At 40.2% G+C, this 17219-nt stretch overlaps 1 protein-coding gene across 1 annotated transcript in view; it reads left to right on the top strand.

Moving 5' to 3' along the window:
• Window positions 1-17219, top strand: part of TBC1D16 (TBC1 domain family member 16) — a 1332482-nt gene that overhangs the window by 665772 nt on the left and 649491 nt on the right. Inside the window, exon 4 of the mRNA XM_069655199.1 lies at window positions 1134-1316. Coding sequence (XP_069511300.1) covers window positions 1134-1316 — 183 coding nt within the window. The remainder of the gene's footprint in view (window positions 1-1133; window positions 1317-17219) is intronic.

Below are 17219 nucleotides of genomic sequence, written 5' to 3' on the forward strand. Positions count from 1 at the left end.
GATTTTCTGTCTTTGTGGTACAGATCACTCTACCAGTTCCGTAGAGCACTGAAAACATTTTTGTTTAGATGGGGTTCTTTCATATTCATCTGTGATCTTTTATATGAACTTGGCTGTGTTCTTTGTGTATCATGTTTCCACCTGCGCTGCTATAGGGTTTGGTCCGTTCTGTGCGCATTACAAATTCAAAAATACAAATACATTCTAGTAAAGTTGCAACTATACTGTGAACACATCTGTGCAATTAAAGCTAGCTGTTGGCTATAGTTTTATGATGGGGCTCATGCAAAAGGGAGTGTAAGGCCATTGTATTGCTAATTAAGCATCACATGCTGTTCATATCAGCAAACTGTAACTAGCAAAATCCTAATTATTGTTGTGCCTTCTTGCTGTAACATTTTTCTGTAACCAGCGCCTTGTTGCCAACAGGTTTAGTGCACTATACAAATGACAAAATAAATAAATAAAATATTGGTATAATAGTAAATGACTTAACATGCAGGGAATATCTGGGTATTCCTTGTACATTAATTACATCACTCCAGGTCCATGAATTACACACCTGACACCATTCTTTAGTCTTTTTCTCTCCACAAGTGTCTATGAATACTTGATCTTTTTACATTGTCAGTTTTACTTATCCATAATAGTAGCTGTATAAAAGGTTTAATAATGTACGCCCTCATTTTAGGATTGCATTGTGCCCAATTTAAACGTAAAATATATTGCTACTGTAAAATGTATTGCTACTGTTTCTAGATCCAGCAGAACTTTGTTGTTCTTTACATATAGTTATGTTTATATGTGAATAGAGACTGTTAGTTAAAATGGGGAGTAAACTATACCAAAACCGCACTGTTCTCTCTTCCCCCATTCTGTGTAGACAGACCTATGGAGATATTAAATGCATACCAGGAAGTTAACATATATATTGTGTATCTTTCATGGTGTAACTTAACAAAGGCGCCTAATTTGATTAATACATTTTTGACCTGAAAGCTTTCTATTGAGAATTTATTTGATTTGTTTAGAGTTTAGCCTGAATGTGGTGCAACCCCACATCATTATAAACCGCCTGTTGTTTGCACCTGTTTCCTGCCACCAACTTCAATGTGTTCACCATTTCTTTACAGGGAGAGTGGCGAGAATGATGCACCAAGCTCCGGATCCAGTTTGGAGACCTGCCCTGAGAGCAACGGCCCGGTTGCCATGCCTCCCAAGTGGGAGGAGCAGCAAAAGGTTCTGGCGCTTGAGCAATTGTGTGGGGTGTTCAGGGTGGACTTGGGCCAGATGAGGTCTCTGCGGCTTTTCTTCAGGTGAGTAAACTCCTATTGGGCAGCACAGTATGGCAACTCAATGGGTTAATACAGCTGCTGACTAGAAAATCTGTGCAACTTCCCAAGTCACAGGTTTAATTTCCTAAGAACACATTTTTATTCTTTTGTGGTTGATGTGTTATTAATAATACTACTCATTGAATATGGACATAATACATGTTATTTGACACTGTTGCAGGTGTTCTATAAAGAAACATTGTTACTGTGTTCAAAAACAGTCTAAAAAGGGTCTACGTGATTATCTCAGAAAAGAAATACTGTAGCCAAAAATGGCGATTACATCTCCCCATCCCCACACACACTGCCGTGCAATTATATGCGGGGCACCCCCACTCCCCGCTATCCTCACCATACTCCCCATACATTATTTATTACCATAATCCGCCGTGCCCCCACATATACTAGTGTGGAAATGGCCAGTAAAAGATTCCGCATTTTCGACCTCAGTATTTTTTGCCGCAATATTATGAGGCAATAACGTCTGAAAGGGGATTTGCTTAGATTAGTTCAGTTCACAGATCAGAGCTTTTCCTTAAGAATTGCCAAACTGCTCACCTGCAACAGTTTCCTGGAGGTTGTACGCGCTCAACCTTTGCGATTAACAGGACATGTTTTATTATCTTTATACAACTCGTTTCAAATTGTGTGTTGCTATATGACTTGGCTGTATAAGTTGGCAGCGCTATGTATCTAAAGTCCGGCAATACCAGGAAATAAATTGGAGTATTGATTTGGATGTCTTAAAAGGGGCAACGGTGGACTCACAGATGCATGAAACACCTTGAGATTTCAACTAAAGATTGCCAGCACTACTGCCTTCGCACTGGCTAACAGGGAGTTTGGTTTGAGTGACCTAATTTTACTTTCACCTGGAAACAGCTTGAGTGTCTGTAAGACTCCCCACCCCATCAGCACTCGTGCCATATTCCTTTCAGTCTCCTCCCATTTTGCTTCATCCATCAAATAAATCAATTTTAATGAAAAGATAATTTAAATATAAAGCTTACTATATTTTCTCATAAACAAGCATCTTATAAATATTAAAATAATGAACATTAAGGAAAAATCAGGCATGAAAAAGAGGACACCATGAAGCGATTAAAAATAGTGTAGTGAGGGGGAGGGTTCCTTGGGAGTAGAAGGGTGTGTGACAGGTAATCCTTCAGTTTGCAATCAAGAAGGATGGAATATAACTTTAACAAATGGATGAAAAAATGAATGCAAGCAGGGATATTCTGTGAGATTACTTCGACTGTAATGGCCCAAAAGGCCAATGGACCTACCTTGCTGTGAAATGGCTGCATTGAATTAAGCTATATAGATCGCGCCCGAGGGCCATACAGGGATTATGGGCGCTTAAAAGCAAGTTAAAGGCCCAAGCGCATCACGCTAGTTTTACGAGGTCTTCAGGACCCATAACTCCCAGTACGGCCTGAAAATAAAGGAGAATAAAATGGCAATCTGCCCGTAGTTGGTGGTGGGAACTGGCTGGTTCCCTTCAACCACATTAGAGGAGGGAGAGGCAAAGCTTAGAAAACGCCAGGCTGCATCTTCTAGATGTGACCTAGTGAATACTGAATTCTTTAAAACGGGTTGGCTGGTGTATGGCTGCCCCCCACACTAACATGGTAAGGAGTGAAAGGAAGGGGCAGGGGATTTCACATGACCAGGCCTCATCTGGCAGGTGCAGGCGAAGGAGGTGAGTGGTGCTGGCAGAGGGCCTAACTCCACCCACCCTAAACAGGTGAGCTTGGGGCAGGAGGTGGGTCATATAGGTGCCCAGGCCACATTTGTCAGGTGGAGCATGGTCATGGAGGAGAGCCGTGCTCCTGTGAAGAGTGGGAATGCTGCGCTGATAGCCATGGCTGAATGGCATGGCTGTCAGTGTGGTGCTCCTCTCATCACGAGAGCATTGCGCTGCGAGCCATGGCTTCTTGCAGCACGGCGTTCCATGAAGAGAGGGTGCCTGCGCTGACAGCCATTCAGCACTGTCAGCAGGTTGCAGGGTTTAATCACAGCCCAAACAAATATAACTGGAAGGCCCACTTGAAAAATGACCTGCCAGCCTTCAAAAAGAACCACACTGAAAATGGGTGTTTCTGCAAGTAACACAAAGAAGAGCTGTGATGGAACGGAAATGAAGTGGGAATGGCCAAGCATTGGAAATCCAAAGGCCTATCTTGCATTCCAAAGGAAAAGGTTCGAAATAAAAAAGCTTTTACTTTGCATTTGCAGGACAAAATTAAAGGCCCCTTCGACATGAAAATCAGGGTTTTCAAATACTGAAACTAAAATGGTCTTGCATGTGTGTTTTGCAGCTTTAAATCAAGACATGAGAAAAATGTTCCTCTGCTAAAATAAAGATATCAGGAATAAGACTGTCTGTGTGGGGGCAAGATGCTAGGTATTCAAATATATAGGGGCTGATTCATGGAATTATTTGTGCCGAGAAACGGGGATTGTGCGCCATTCTGCCCGCAAATCCCCATTTGTTAAATAGGGATTTGCGGGCAGAATGGCGCACAAATCCCTGTTTTTCGGCGCAAATAATTCCATGAATCAGCCCCATAATATGCTTCACATGCAAAATACCCTCAACAATTGAAAAGGCTACTTTGTTTACATGGGTCTCATGTAAATCCCATTTAGGCCCGAGACAGACCTTGTTTCTTGTTTTTTGGCAGATTTCCAAGGTCTTGCTGGCTGCTTATCTGGAAGGGAAATCTCTGTGAAGCTGATGTACACCAAGTATTTACAACAGAGCCGGTTCAATGCAGACCCAGCCTCGATGGGGCAAAATACTTAGGAATATAAGGTTTTGAGATAAAAAAATGAGGTCGTTTCAGATAACAGAACAAAGTGCCAGATGTCAGCATGGCCTCATGGCATCATAGGACAGAGGTGAACTGTCTGCTGCATGATCAGGATCTCCTCAGCCCATCAAATTTCAAAGAAAAAAGAGGCTAATGGCTTTTAGCCTGGACTTGAACTAACATTCAGCCCAAGAGGCTCTGGTCACATGCTGGCAAAGAAATGAATGTTATATGGAGAAATGAGAGTTAAGATTTGCATACTTGTTGAAGATTTCCCATTGGTTTAAATGGACTGCCATAACTCAGCAACGATAAATTGCACTGCGTTCATTCATATGTTACTTGAAAGCTAACAATGAGCTTGTTATTCTGATGTAAATTTGATCCAGATGCGATTTTTGAAAATCATTTCATCACCTGAATTCTGTTTCTGGCTTCCCTGAAGATTTCGAGAGTTTACTAATTGGCAGGCTTATGGGTTATAAAATCAGGCATCAGGAGATTAAATTGTATGTTCATAACTATTATACTCCTTGTGAAACGGGCAAATAATTATAGCGCGCCTGTGCATTAAGTTGCTGAAATGAAAGTAAGCTTCAATGATCCGTCTTGAGGAGAGGAATATTCATATATATCATGGCAATTATTGGTAAATTACAAAATATGCCATGTAGGTACATTTTGGATAAAATTGTACATGGAAAATAATTTTGAACCTCAAAGGGGAGTTGCAATATTTCTGTTCTAGACTCCTGAACCAATCCTTAGAGAGGGGCTGGACTTAAGAGTGGAAGAAATGTAAATGTCCAATCCTGGGTGCGAGATCATAGGTAAGCTCTGCCTAATGTTCAGTTTCCCTGGGAGGGGTTTAGAGGGTAAAATGTATTGCACTATGGAAGAAGGGAATGCTGCTAAAAACTACCATAGGGGACAGCTACCAAAAATCACCATATGAGATATGCTGAAATTGCATCTGGGTGGAAATATTGGAAGGGAGCTGGAGATTTCTGTTGCTGGGGAGACTAGAAACAGAGGATGTGATACATGCATGGAACCATAGAGGGAGAATTGCTGTGGATCCCACTGACTGAAGAGCTGGCCAGAATCCTGTTTTTCGCTACAAGCGAAGCCCTGCTCAGTGTCCATGAGTGCCAAGCCCAGAGATTTCCAAAAGTAAGTAGATTGTCCAACAAAATGTCAATGTGGAGACCTATTTAATTAACCCATTCCCTTTCATTAGTGGGTTCCCTTTCATTTCTGGGTAGGAGGAAAATTGTGTAGACCCTTAGCATATTTGACTGTATATTAATGTAATTAATTCCCAGATAGATTGACGTAGGGGGGAGTTTGGAAGACTTCAAAACATTCACTCTCTCTCCTAGCGGGAAGATGCAAGTCATTTAAAGTAATTGGGGTGCCTTGATTTTTCCTGTCCACCGCAGACTTCTCTAATGAGAAGGGTAGTCCTTTTCTAAACCGAAATGCCTAACTTATACCCCGTACCAAAACTTGTTTTAAACAAAAGATATACTTGCCATCGAAATGAAAATGATAATTGTCACCATTCCCAAACCTTGCCTTTCATCTTAAAAGATACTTGTCCCCAAAAAAAGATTTTTTAAATTAAAGGTATTAATATTTTAAAACGAAATTCCCTATTGTCACATTTCTTTCAACATTGTATTCATAAAGGGTTGACCTTGGCCCCACAAACGAAAATTCTAATCTATCCAACTTCCCAACACAGGCCTTTAATTGAAAGGTGGGGGGGGGTCTGAAAAAACAAAACTTTAAACTGTCCCCACTCCATAGACCAGGCCTTTGAACAGAAGGGTGATGCATGTCATTGATGCTTGCGTTTTTTGGGCTGGGATGAGAAGTGTTTTGCAAAAACGAGACCTCTTGTATCGAACACTGAATGTGTGATGTATGTCTTGTTTTAAAATCAACCAAATCAATCCTGTGTTTATTTCTAAGCTGGGTTTTGGTGAAGTAATATTTGCCACAGGCATTTTTTTGCAAATCTGTAATTTCAACTGCTAGCATTATAAGTGCGCAGCGAACTCCATGTATCAAGCCTTAACGGTGAACTAGTTTTCATAAAACGAAAATGTGATTAAATAAACCTGCTATTCATTGAGCTTATAATTGAAATAAATATATATTCTTTCTATGCCCCGGCCTGGTATTTGGCTCACTGTGGGCACAGGGGGTGGGGAGGGGGTTGATATATTTGGCTCTATATGAATCTTTAATAGGGCCAGCCCTAAATAAAACATGCACAAAGTGTTGCATGGCTCCTTGATGGGGGGACTCCCCAGGTTAAGGGTGGTCTCTCAATATAACGCTACTACAGAACTCCCTAATCACAGGAGGGCCTCAGTGAGTGCCATGTCGCAATGACAGCATGGCTGTCCGCATCATGCTCTTGTAATAAGAGGGGGCGCAGCGCTGACATCCATGCCAACAGTGAGCCCGGGGGATTGGCAAGGCCTTCCTTCATTAGCTAATCTCCATGCTATATAGATTTATAGAGCCCACAAATTGGCCAGTGAGGGAGTGCCACGTCACTCCCCAGTGCCATAATTGGGCTTAAGCTGTCATTGATTCCGCCTCGCTCGCTGCAAGTGTGGGTAGGTAAGCCCAGTCTCACACTCTCACCTAGGCAGCCTGTCAGTGAGACTTGCTCATCATCTTTTTAGTCATCGTCTTCGCTTAATTAGTTAAGGAAGACCACTCCTGCTCTTACTTGGGCAGCATTGGAGTGAGATTTCATCAAGCTCTGTCATAGTAGTTTGGTTCAGCAGGCCCGTAGCTTTCCTGGACAGCATGTGTGTGGGTCTCTCACCAGCACTCCGCTCACCATCCTTGCTCACTGGAAGTTCAGCCAAGAAGACATTCTCATTCACCCTGGTAACCTCTGTTGAGATTTCCTGATCTGTCCATCAACCTCATTCTCTGGAAAAAAATGTAAATGGGCATTGTCTCACACAATGCAATAAAGTGTTCTTAAATGGCATGACACCATAGACAAATATTGGCAAAGTAAATCCGTAGGGTACATAAAATGTTGCATTCTGTTCCGCGGTGATCATTTTCTTTTCAACCTTTTTTCCTAAAAGTCCATATTGCTTGATGTACTTTGTTTTCTCCTGCGACATGCAAAGACATATTTTGCTACTTGCTATTTCTGGTGGTACTCCTAGGATGATGCAGTGCTGTTCTTGTCCTGCTTTACTTGCAGAGACTTCCTTATTCTCACAAAAGGTAGGGAAATAAGTGCCCTGAACGTTTTTGTAAGCAGGTGATAGTTTCTCTCTGTCTCTGCTTCTCCAAACTCACATTGTTGGCAGATTTGGTCTTTCCTGAGCCTCTTGCTTGAGCTATGCCAGAATGTCTCTCATTCCAGCTTGTGGTCACTCAGTGTGTATTTGGCAAGTGTTTGCCTGTTCTTTTTAAAACATGTATTTCCCAGTTAGGTATTCTACAAGTTTAAAGTTTTGCCCCAGTGATGTGTAGCATTCTAGCTGTTTGTGGTCTCCTGCTTTCTAGTACACTGTGTATTGCTTTTTAGTGCCTGTTCGCCGGCCCTAGGTAATTTCTCCTCCTGTCTTTGGCTTTCAAGTTCAAGGGCTTACTTGGAGGGTTTTACTGTTTGAGTTCACAGCACCTCTAAGTGGAGGGAGTTGGGGATACTGTTCTTGATTTCTTGATATGGCATCATAATTTAAAAGTTATCATTTTTTATGTTGAGCAGTAGGGGGTATCGCCCTAGTCCTGCTTTGCACCCATGATTTGAGCACTAAGAACCTGTTAAATGTACTTAATTCCGTAACCTCCAACACATATCTGCAATGTCACTGCAGACTCCTAGAGCAAAGCAGTGTCTGCCTCCGATGAATGGGAGCTGAATCGGTACCAACTGGACTGAAATTTGGTCACCTGTGTGTATCTGGATCAAAGACATCTGCATAGGAAAGGGAACTGAAAGCCACCCATTCCTGTCCCTCACGAACACAGTATTGATGTAATGCCTAGGTCACAAACGTGTCGATCTGTTAGCCACCAGTATGCAGGCGGGGAGCAAGAATCGGAGCCTACAGGAAAAGAACTCTCAATGGAGTGGGGAAAAAGTAGTCATTGTTTCAGAACGGGTGGGCCAACTCGGTCGTGCACACACGATTTAAAAATTGTTAAGGACAGAAGTAAAGAAGCACAGATCAGGCAAGGGGTTGGGTTGCTCACTGTTCTTAGAGATGCACAGCTTCATCGCACGGATGAGGCCCGACTAGGCCGAAACACGTGACTGGGTTTGCTGTTGGTACTCATGTTCAGATGAGAATTGCCTAGCATTTCGGTGTTGGACTGCCCCTGGAAAGTGTGTACATGTTTTGACACCATGCTGGATAAGGCTAAATATATCTCTTACTTTCTTTACAAAATATTCTAGTTTCTAAAAGTATTTCACTTCTCGATCTTGCATCTCTGGTTATTTGGAAGAGTGAGATTGTGTTTTGGAGGAATTCTGCTCCTTGAGCTTTGTGCTCTCTCGGCGACACAGAGGCTTCAAACTGGATCTTTGTTTTGTTTGGTAGTATAGGAGAGTTTGTCTTATTGGGATAAATTCGGGATTTGGCGGCATTGTCTTACCGTAAAAATTTTGGCGGTAAATTAGTCTTTACGTTTAGAGTGGGTCTGGTATCATCACACTATTGACCATACCTTGTTAGTTTGTATTGGTGGTAATTTTAGTGGTATCTTGTTTTGCGGTATTTTATTCCTGTGGTATAGTGGTGAGCATGGTTTCTTTTTTATACTATAACCCCATCATACAACAAACCTTTCCTTTCTATTAGAATAATTTCTAGTTGTCTGTAGAGAGCCCCAGAACTATGCACTTCAGTGAACCCAATGAGTTTATTCAATGTGCCACCTATAGTTTGTGGCTGGCATTACTGGTTTATGTTCATCCAGTAATCTATGTGCCATTAGGCATTACTGGTTTATGTACATCCAGTAATTATGTATCAGATTAGACACCTTCCCATCAGCATGCAAGGCAGGGCTCACTTATTACATAGCACACACATCCTTTACCTTGTAGATATTTAGTACTGACTTTCTCTTATTTGCTATTTCAATTACAGTGGTAAATTAGTAAATGCACTACTGCACTGATACAAACCTCCCCTTTGTACTTCACTTATGTAAATAATTTACAGATGCATGAATGACGCAAAAATCCCAATTGTTTTTATATATGCGTTTTGTATTGCATCTCATTTACAAGTCACCAAATCTTACCATGTTATTTACAGCATTATCTGAAATATAAAAGAACAAACAGAACAAGCAGGTATTTTGTAAACATGGATTAATGTTCCCACATTTTGAAAATACAGAAAAATAAATGTGCAATGATTTCCTAACTTCCCTGCACTGCAATAAATCTTAGTCACACATACGGCATTTTATCTGGTCCTCACTTAGCACTTATCTTACCAAGGCCGGTAATTCTTTCAAGTCCTTGCACAACCTTGCTGTGTTCGGAGATGCAATGTCAGCGCAAAACTCCTCCGTAAACTTGTGTGGGGGAGCACCAACTGATTATATTGAGTCAGCGCTGTACCCCCTGGAAACTCTGTCTATCTGTCTCCTCAGCCCAGCATGAACTAACTGCTCTCTTCATTTCTATTTCTCAAGAAAACATTTGCCCGTCCCTTTATTGACGTGGCTTGTCTGCCAATAACAAGGGGACTCCTGGGAGACTCTCTGCCTGACATGAGTCCTGGTTACAAGAGCCTTACCCAGAGTCTTTAGCTCACTATCTTTCACAGAGGAGAAATATCCTAAACATATCAGTTTTTGTCCTGCCCTGGGGCAGTCCAGCACCGAAAAGCTAGGCAATTCTCCTCTGAACAAGAGTACCAACAGCAACCCCAGACACGTGTTTCGGTCTGGTTGAACCTCATCAGTAGGGTGTAGCTGTGCCTCTCTAAGTCTGCCTACATTTTCTACCAATCAGGGTAAAAAGAAATGTGCCCTGCTCCAGCCTTCGTTTTCAAAACAATGAAAGCTTCATGATTATAGTAACTGTTTCATTTTGCTTCCTGCATCTGCTCTCCACAAGCTGAAGAAAACGCCAGTGTGCATTTCTTCATGAAGAAAAAAAAATGTTGACTTTTAAACAGTGCCCAAAACATTCATTGTATTTCATTGTGCATAGAATACTGCATTTTAATGTTAGAGAAGTTAGAATTAGTATTTTAGTAATGTTAGTACAAGGTTAATCAGATGTATTCTAATGCAGTTTTCACACATGAAACATAGCCTCTTTACTTTAACTGGCAGTACACTGTTTTCTTTAATGTGTTGTCTGAATGCCTGCAGTTTCAAACTGGTCCTGGCTGTGTATTGTGTATGCTAGCAAAAATGCTATATGCTGGCAATAAAATGCTACCTACTTTATGCTGGCAATAAAAATGCTATATATATCCTTACATATACCCTCATTTTTCCGACAATTCTGGCCAACAAACCCATAATTGGAGGAAACCTTTTAAATGTACATCTGTTTTTCCATCATATGAATCACAATTGAAATAATAGCAACTTAATACAATGAACATTTTAATATTTCATAACTAACCATTGCATAATCATAATAAAAGTAAAATATCCCAAATGGGTCCTCATACACATGTGCATGTATAACGAAATATCCACACGTCTTTCTTTCCAACCGAAGTGTCAGCGTAGGTTTGAATGTCCTTTTACTCATAGTCTTTATATATGTGACATCAACATTTCATATATGATAACAAAAATTATAAAATAGATGAAATAAATGACTAATATAACTAACTAAACCAAATAATTAAAACAACAAACATGTGATTCTCCACTACACTTATTTTCAGTCCCATAGAATAATACTATGCTTCATTAGGAACGCTGTAGAAACAAATTGAACTCCCTACTTTTCCCTTGATGGCATTCATCATCTTCATTACCACACCTCTGAGATGTCTTGATCATCAAATGTCTATTACATTTTTTGATGGAATTCTTTCATCCTGGTGTTCTTGGGTGTTTTTCCACAGAAATCATCTCTTTTGGCATGCCAGTCTCTTTGTTTTCACCTCCATGCTTAGGTCCAGAGGCTTTACTTGGGCTTCATCCCGTGGACTCCCAAGACTCCATCTCTCGCGTCCTCCGGCCGTGTGACCTCCGACCCCAACCAAAGTTAGTTAGCTTTCTAAATTAAATAGAAAAGGGACAGATTAAGTACATAGCACAATACCAATTTTACCCTTTCTACTACTTTGTTAAAAGCAAAAGTGTGGCTCAAAATATGATTTGAATACCTGCAACCAAGCACATGTTAAAGAGAAAACAACAATATTTACATTTCACATAATCATACTTCAAAATAATTGTCATGCAGAATATTTTAGCACATGATACCGTAGTAAGTTAACCTGATTCAGCACTTTATATCAATTTTGATTACCACACCTTTCTCAAATGTGGTGTTTTCATCTGCATTTATCTCCACAATAAACATTCCATCTATTTTTATTTCTATGGAGTAGGACACTATGAAAACAGTCACTGCGTCTTTCTCTCAATGTACTTGGGGCACTTAAGCTGTCTCTACTTGCTCAAGTCTCCTGATTTCATGTTTGGGGTGACAGAGCTTAATTTGGTTAACATGAACAAATTGTTCTGTCACCATTTCACCCTCTGTCTTTAATATCTTATAAACTACTAGGGACACCTTATCCACAATCTGAAATGGCCCTTGCCAAGCCGCAAGAAATTTTGAATTTTTAGGTTTACCTTTTCCAAAATGAAATTTATATACCTGATTCCCTAGACTATATTCTTTCACAGACTTTTTTTTAATCATGATATGAATTTGCACTGTCAGTAGCTGTTTCCAAAATTTTGCTGCACAAATGCAAATGCTTCCTCAGTTCTTCCACATATTCGTGAACTGTAGATGCACTCACAAGTGTCTGCTCATGTGTCCTGTATAATAAAAGTTGTGGCAGTACTATCTTCCTTCCTGTTAACACCTAATGAGGACTGATAGCTGTCACTTTGGCAGGAGTAGATCTGATTGCCATCAATACCAGAGGTAATCGTAAATCCGAACTGGAACCTGCCTCCGCTACAAACTTATTTAATATCTCCACAACAGACCTGTTGCAACGTTCAACATTTCCAGAAGAGGTGGGCCGGTACACAATATGCAGTTTCCTTTTCACCCCCAATATCTGCCACACCTTACTCATCAAGGTGCTTGTGAAATGACTTCCTCTGTCTGACTCTATTCTTTGTGGTAATCCAAATCTTGAAAATATATGATTTACCAGTAATGTAGCTGCTGTTGCACACTACAATCTGGTGCAAGGATACACTCTACCCATTTCGACATCAAACAAACCACGGTCAAAAGATAACGGTTTTCCCTACTCAACCTTTTTACAGGCCCTACATAGTTAATTTGCAAATCTGACCATGGAAGAGTTAAACCTCTTCATCAGTGGAGCTCTATGCATTGGTGAAGTGGGTTTAAATTGGGCACATACCAGGCACCCCTAGTGTATAATTCCACATCTTTGGACATATGTGGTCAGTTAGCATAATCTTTCAGTATCTCTAAAGTCTTTTGTGAACCTCTGTGTCCTGCAGTTATTGCATCACTTGCATGGTGTAACAGCCTTCTGAATGAAAGGGTTACCACCCACTGTATCTGTCCTGTTATGGATTCCCTGATCATAAGTCCGTCCTGAAGTCTAATCTGTTTTTTGTTCTTTAATAACACCCTCAATTCTTCTTTTCCTGTACAATCATTTTCAAAGAATTTTGTTCGGGATCCATCAAATGATTATAATAGATCCCCAATATTGGATCATCTTTTTGTACCTTAATCAGATCTTGATCTGGTGTATCATAACTCCATTGCACTACTGGTTGTTCTACCTCTTTTGGAGCCTTCGAGCGTGTAACTGCATCTACTTGTAATTCACCAATTAAGTGTTCAATGGGTCCCATAACAGCCCCAACCTTAGCCAATTGGTCTGCTTTGTTATTTCCCTCCTTATCTTCTCCTGGAGTTTTTAAATGTCCACGAATTTTCCTCCAGTATACTGTTAAATCATTCTCTGACACTAATTTGTGTATAGCTTGTATCATTTTCCCATGCTTGAGGGGCTTTTTATTATATGTGATCATGCCTCTGGTTTTACAGCCAGGCAAATATTCTACAAAGCTATTTCGTGCATAATCAGTATCAGTCACCAGGACAATTTCACTGAATTTGTTATCAACTGCAGTAGCAATTGCTTTATAAATGGCGGCCAACTCTGCTACCTGGCTACACCTAGCCCCAATTCTGATCCCTATACTAGGAATGTCCTCACATTTCAACCAGACATTTCCTATCCCTGATACCAACTGTTTACTGCTGTCATTTTCAATGTGAAAAACACATCCATCAACATACAGTTGGTACATTTTTGCATGTCATTTCAACAAAAGCTTTGTGTGGTGATTGTTCAAACTCCTTCCTCTACATCATCTGATACACATTCAGCTGCACAGTCATGTAAATCTGCTAATCCTTGAACAACCAGGCTCTTTTTATTCTGGCCATACCTCACTTCTACAGGAAAGCCTTGCAATGCCAATGTCCATGAAGTAATTCTGGACTGTGCTAGATTGCCTGACCTAATCCTTTTACTCTGTAAAAACTGCAATGGTTGATGATTTGTCTCAATGATTACCTTTTCCCCTTGAACAATGGGGCGAAAATGCTGCAACGCCCACAGAGTGGTCAGAAGAGGCTTTTCACATTCACTGAATTTAATCTCAACCTTGGAAAATGCCTTACTTGCATAAGCAATAGTTTTGTGGTTCAAATCATTTTTTTGAGATAACACTGCTGACATACAATGTTCAGTGAAACCTATTTCTATAAAGAAATCTCTGTTTTTTATGGGATACCCTAAGCATGGTGCCTTTATGAGACATTCCTTCAATTTAGGAACTGCCTCGGATTGCTCCTTTTCCCATTTCCAGGGTGTATTCAGCTTCAATAGTTTAGTCAATGGTTGAGTAATTTCAGCATCATTTTCAATACATTTTCTGTTATATCCCGTCGTTCCTAATAAACTTTTTAAACCTTTCACATTTCTAGGATCTTTCAATTTCTGTATGGCCTCCACCTTTTCCTTTTGTGGATTTAGCCCATGTTCAGTTACCTCATGGCCTAGGAAGTTCACCTTTTTCTTACACCATTGGGCTTTCTGTAAAGATACTTTGGCACCCACCTTTTGCAATTGGTCAAGTACATGTCTAATTTCATCAAAATGACTTTTCAAGTTTTAATTTTTTTATCAGGACATCATCTACGTAAACTATAGTTCCTCTTTCCGCTGCATCTGGCCTCGCCTATCTCAAAAATATGCCAAATTCGCTCCCACTATTGACATACCCGAATGGTGTTCTAGCCCACACATATTGCTTTTTATCAAATGAAAATGAAAATAAATTCTGAATGTCCTCTGCCAGTGGCACACACCAATATCCAGATGGAAGATCTAATGTGGTAAATACCTTTGACCCATGCACTTGAGCAAGGCCTTGATCAATAAATGGCAGTGGCCATCCAGACACTGGCACTCTTTTATTTAATTCCCTCAGGTCTGCACACAGATGCCATTGACAATTTGGCTTTAACATACCCAAAATAGGAGTGTTTGAGGTACTATGAATGGGTCTGATAATTCCCCTAGATTCCAAGTTCTTAATTATCTCTGCCACTGACTCTAAGCAAGCCAATGGCAATTGGTATTGGCGCATGAATACTGGATTTCTACCACACCCCTCCGGTAATGTGGCAACATGTAAATTAGTTAGGCCGCAATCATATGCATCTTTGGCAAATACTTCTTTAAATTCCATAACATTTTTCTCAACTCATTTTGTTCCTCTTCGCTATCACATGCATCTGCTAACATAATCTGGTCCTGTACCATTTTTGAAAATTCTGGGAACTCCTCCAGTGGAGGAACTTCTGTGCTCTCTTCTAACTGTGTGGGTGTATCTCTTTGCAAAGCTGCCACTTTTAAATATTTTGGTATATCAGCTTCCATTTCAATGTGCTGATTTTCTGTTTCCTTTTCATTTAAGTCAAATACTATACAATTCTCTTGGTGAGAGCACACTGTCTCATTGCAATCATAAGGGTACGTAGATTCAATGTTAAAGATCCCTTTGGGTTGAGAATCCAGATATTCTGGCAACACACCCTGTGCATCTACATGTCTCTCAGGGATATTTCCAATCACTGTTATTGAAATCGGCAGTATAATGTGATTTTTGTATAGCCATTCCTAATAAAGAATTCTCTTCTAAATGAATATCCTGACATATTTTATTATCCTCCATGATCTTAACAGATTTGTCCCCAACATCTACCAATGGGGGTATATTCATGATCCAGTCCTTGCTGTTTCATGGATTCATTCAAGCACACAAATGCATCAGAATCCTTCATTTGCTGTCCATATTTGCACTTTAGTGTTATAGCAACCTGCTTGGTGAATGCAGGAATAGTAATATCCTTCTTCACCTGTAATTCAATTGCATATGGGACCAATTGTGCACACTGATGAGCCTTTCTCTTATCTACAAATTCGGGCGCAGGCCCACCTAGTCAAGACCATATTTTTTGGTTAAGAAAATCTAATACCATGCACATTCTGTGCATGATATCATTGCCCAGATAAAAATCATTTTGTGGTCCTTACTATCCACACATTGTGGTAGATATTTTTTTTGTCCAATATTAAAATTTAGCATTCACCTTCCTGCAATTCGATTTCCAAAATCTGGATTGTCTAAACCAGAGATATATTGGTTTTTAATTCTAAATTTCGGGATATCCTCCCTTAACATTATTCTCTGCAGTAGTTTCTCATTAATAAAACTCCTTTCCTGTTCAAGCGCCAAAGTGGCTTTTATCATTTTAGAATGGCCATTTATACCAATGTGAATCCATGGCTGCTCATCTTCCATGTGTATTTCAGCAAGGGTGGTGATGTGTTTTTCTGTGTCTGCTTTAGGAATATTGTTCTGTTTGCATTTCTTCTCTTTTAAATAGAAGCGCAATGTGTGTTCATCTATTTCAGTTTGCCATTTCTTCCTAGGATTTTTCGTTTTTACTTTGCATTTTGTCCTGACACATCAAAATGACAGTGACACTAGGCAAACAGCTATTCTGTAGGTACACCTCCACTGCATCATTTGATTTGGCAACAGTATGGCATTCCTTTACACTGCTGTTTTGTGACTTTATTTTCTTAGGTCTTAATGGTTTTTTGGTTAAAGACCACAGTACCCCATTTACCCCATCTATGAGAGGAGACAATCTTTTCAGGCAATCTGTCCCCATCAAGAATGGAATTTCACAAATAGATGTGATCAATACTTCCTGTTTCATTCTGTGTTTTCCTATCTTTGTCAGTCTTGGTGATACCCTTGATAGGCACCTCCTCACTGTTAAAATTTTGTATTGGGCCTTCACTCTGCCTCACTTTGATCTGATTCTGTGGAGATATCCTTCCATTGATACATCTTACCAATTGTTTGGACATAATTGTGGTGTGTGCGCCTGTGTCAATCATTGCAAATGTATAGCACTTCTCTTCCACAGTAATGGGAGCATAATATCTGTCTTCATCTTCCTCTAATACACAAAAAAGTGTGAATTCTTTCTGATTCCAGGATTCATCTTTCCCAGACCCTTCCCACTTTTGGCTAAGCACATTGGTAAATGAAAGGACATTTTTCCCTCCTTTTTGCCCATTTCCATTTGAGAAACCTTACTCATCTCCCCATATTCAGAGGTCCTTTGGAGTGTGGCCACTGTTCGTCCTTCCATCCGGGGATCATCAGAGTTTACACTACAATCCTCCAACTGAATATGCGTATAAACATCTCCTGATAATTGGTCATTTTCTAATTCTGGGCATTTGTGGTTATTTGGCATGTTACT

This window comes from Ambystoma mexicanum, chromosome 3q (genome assembly GCF_040938575.1).
Source record: "Ambystoma mexicanum isolate Mex_15411 chromosome 3q, UKY_AmexF1_1, whole genome shotgun sequence".
In the NCBI taxonomy this organism is placed as follows: Eukaryota; Metazoa; Chordata; class Amphibia; order Caudata; family Ambystomatidae; genus Ambystoma; species Ambystoma mexicanum.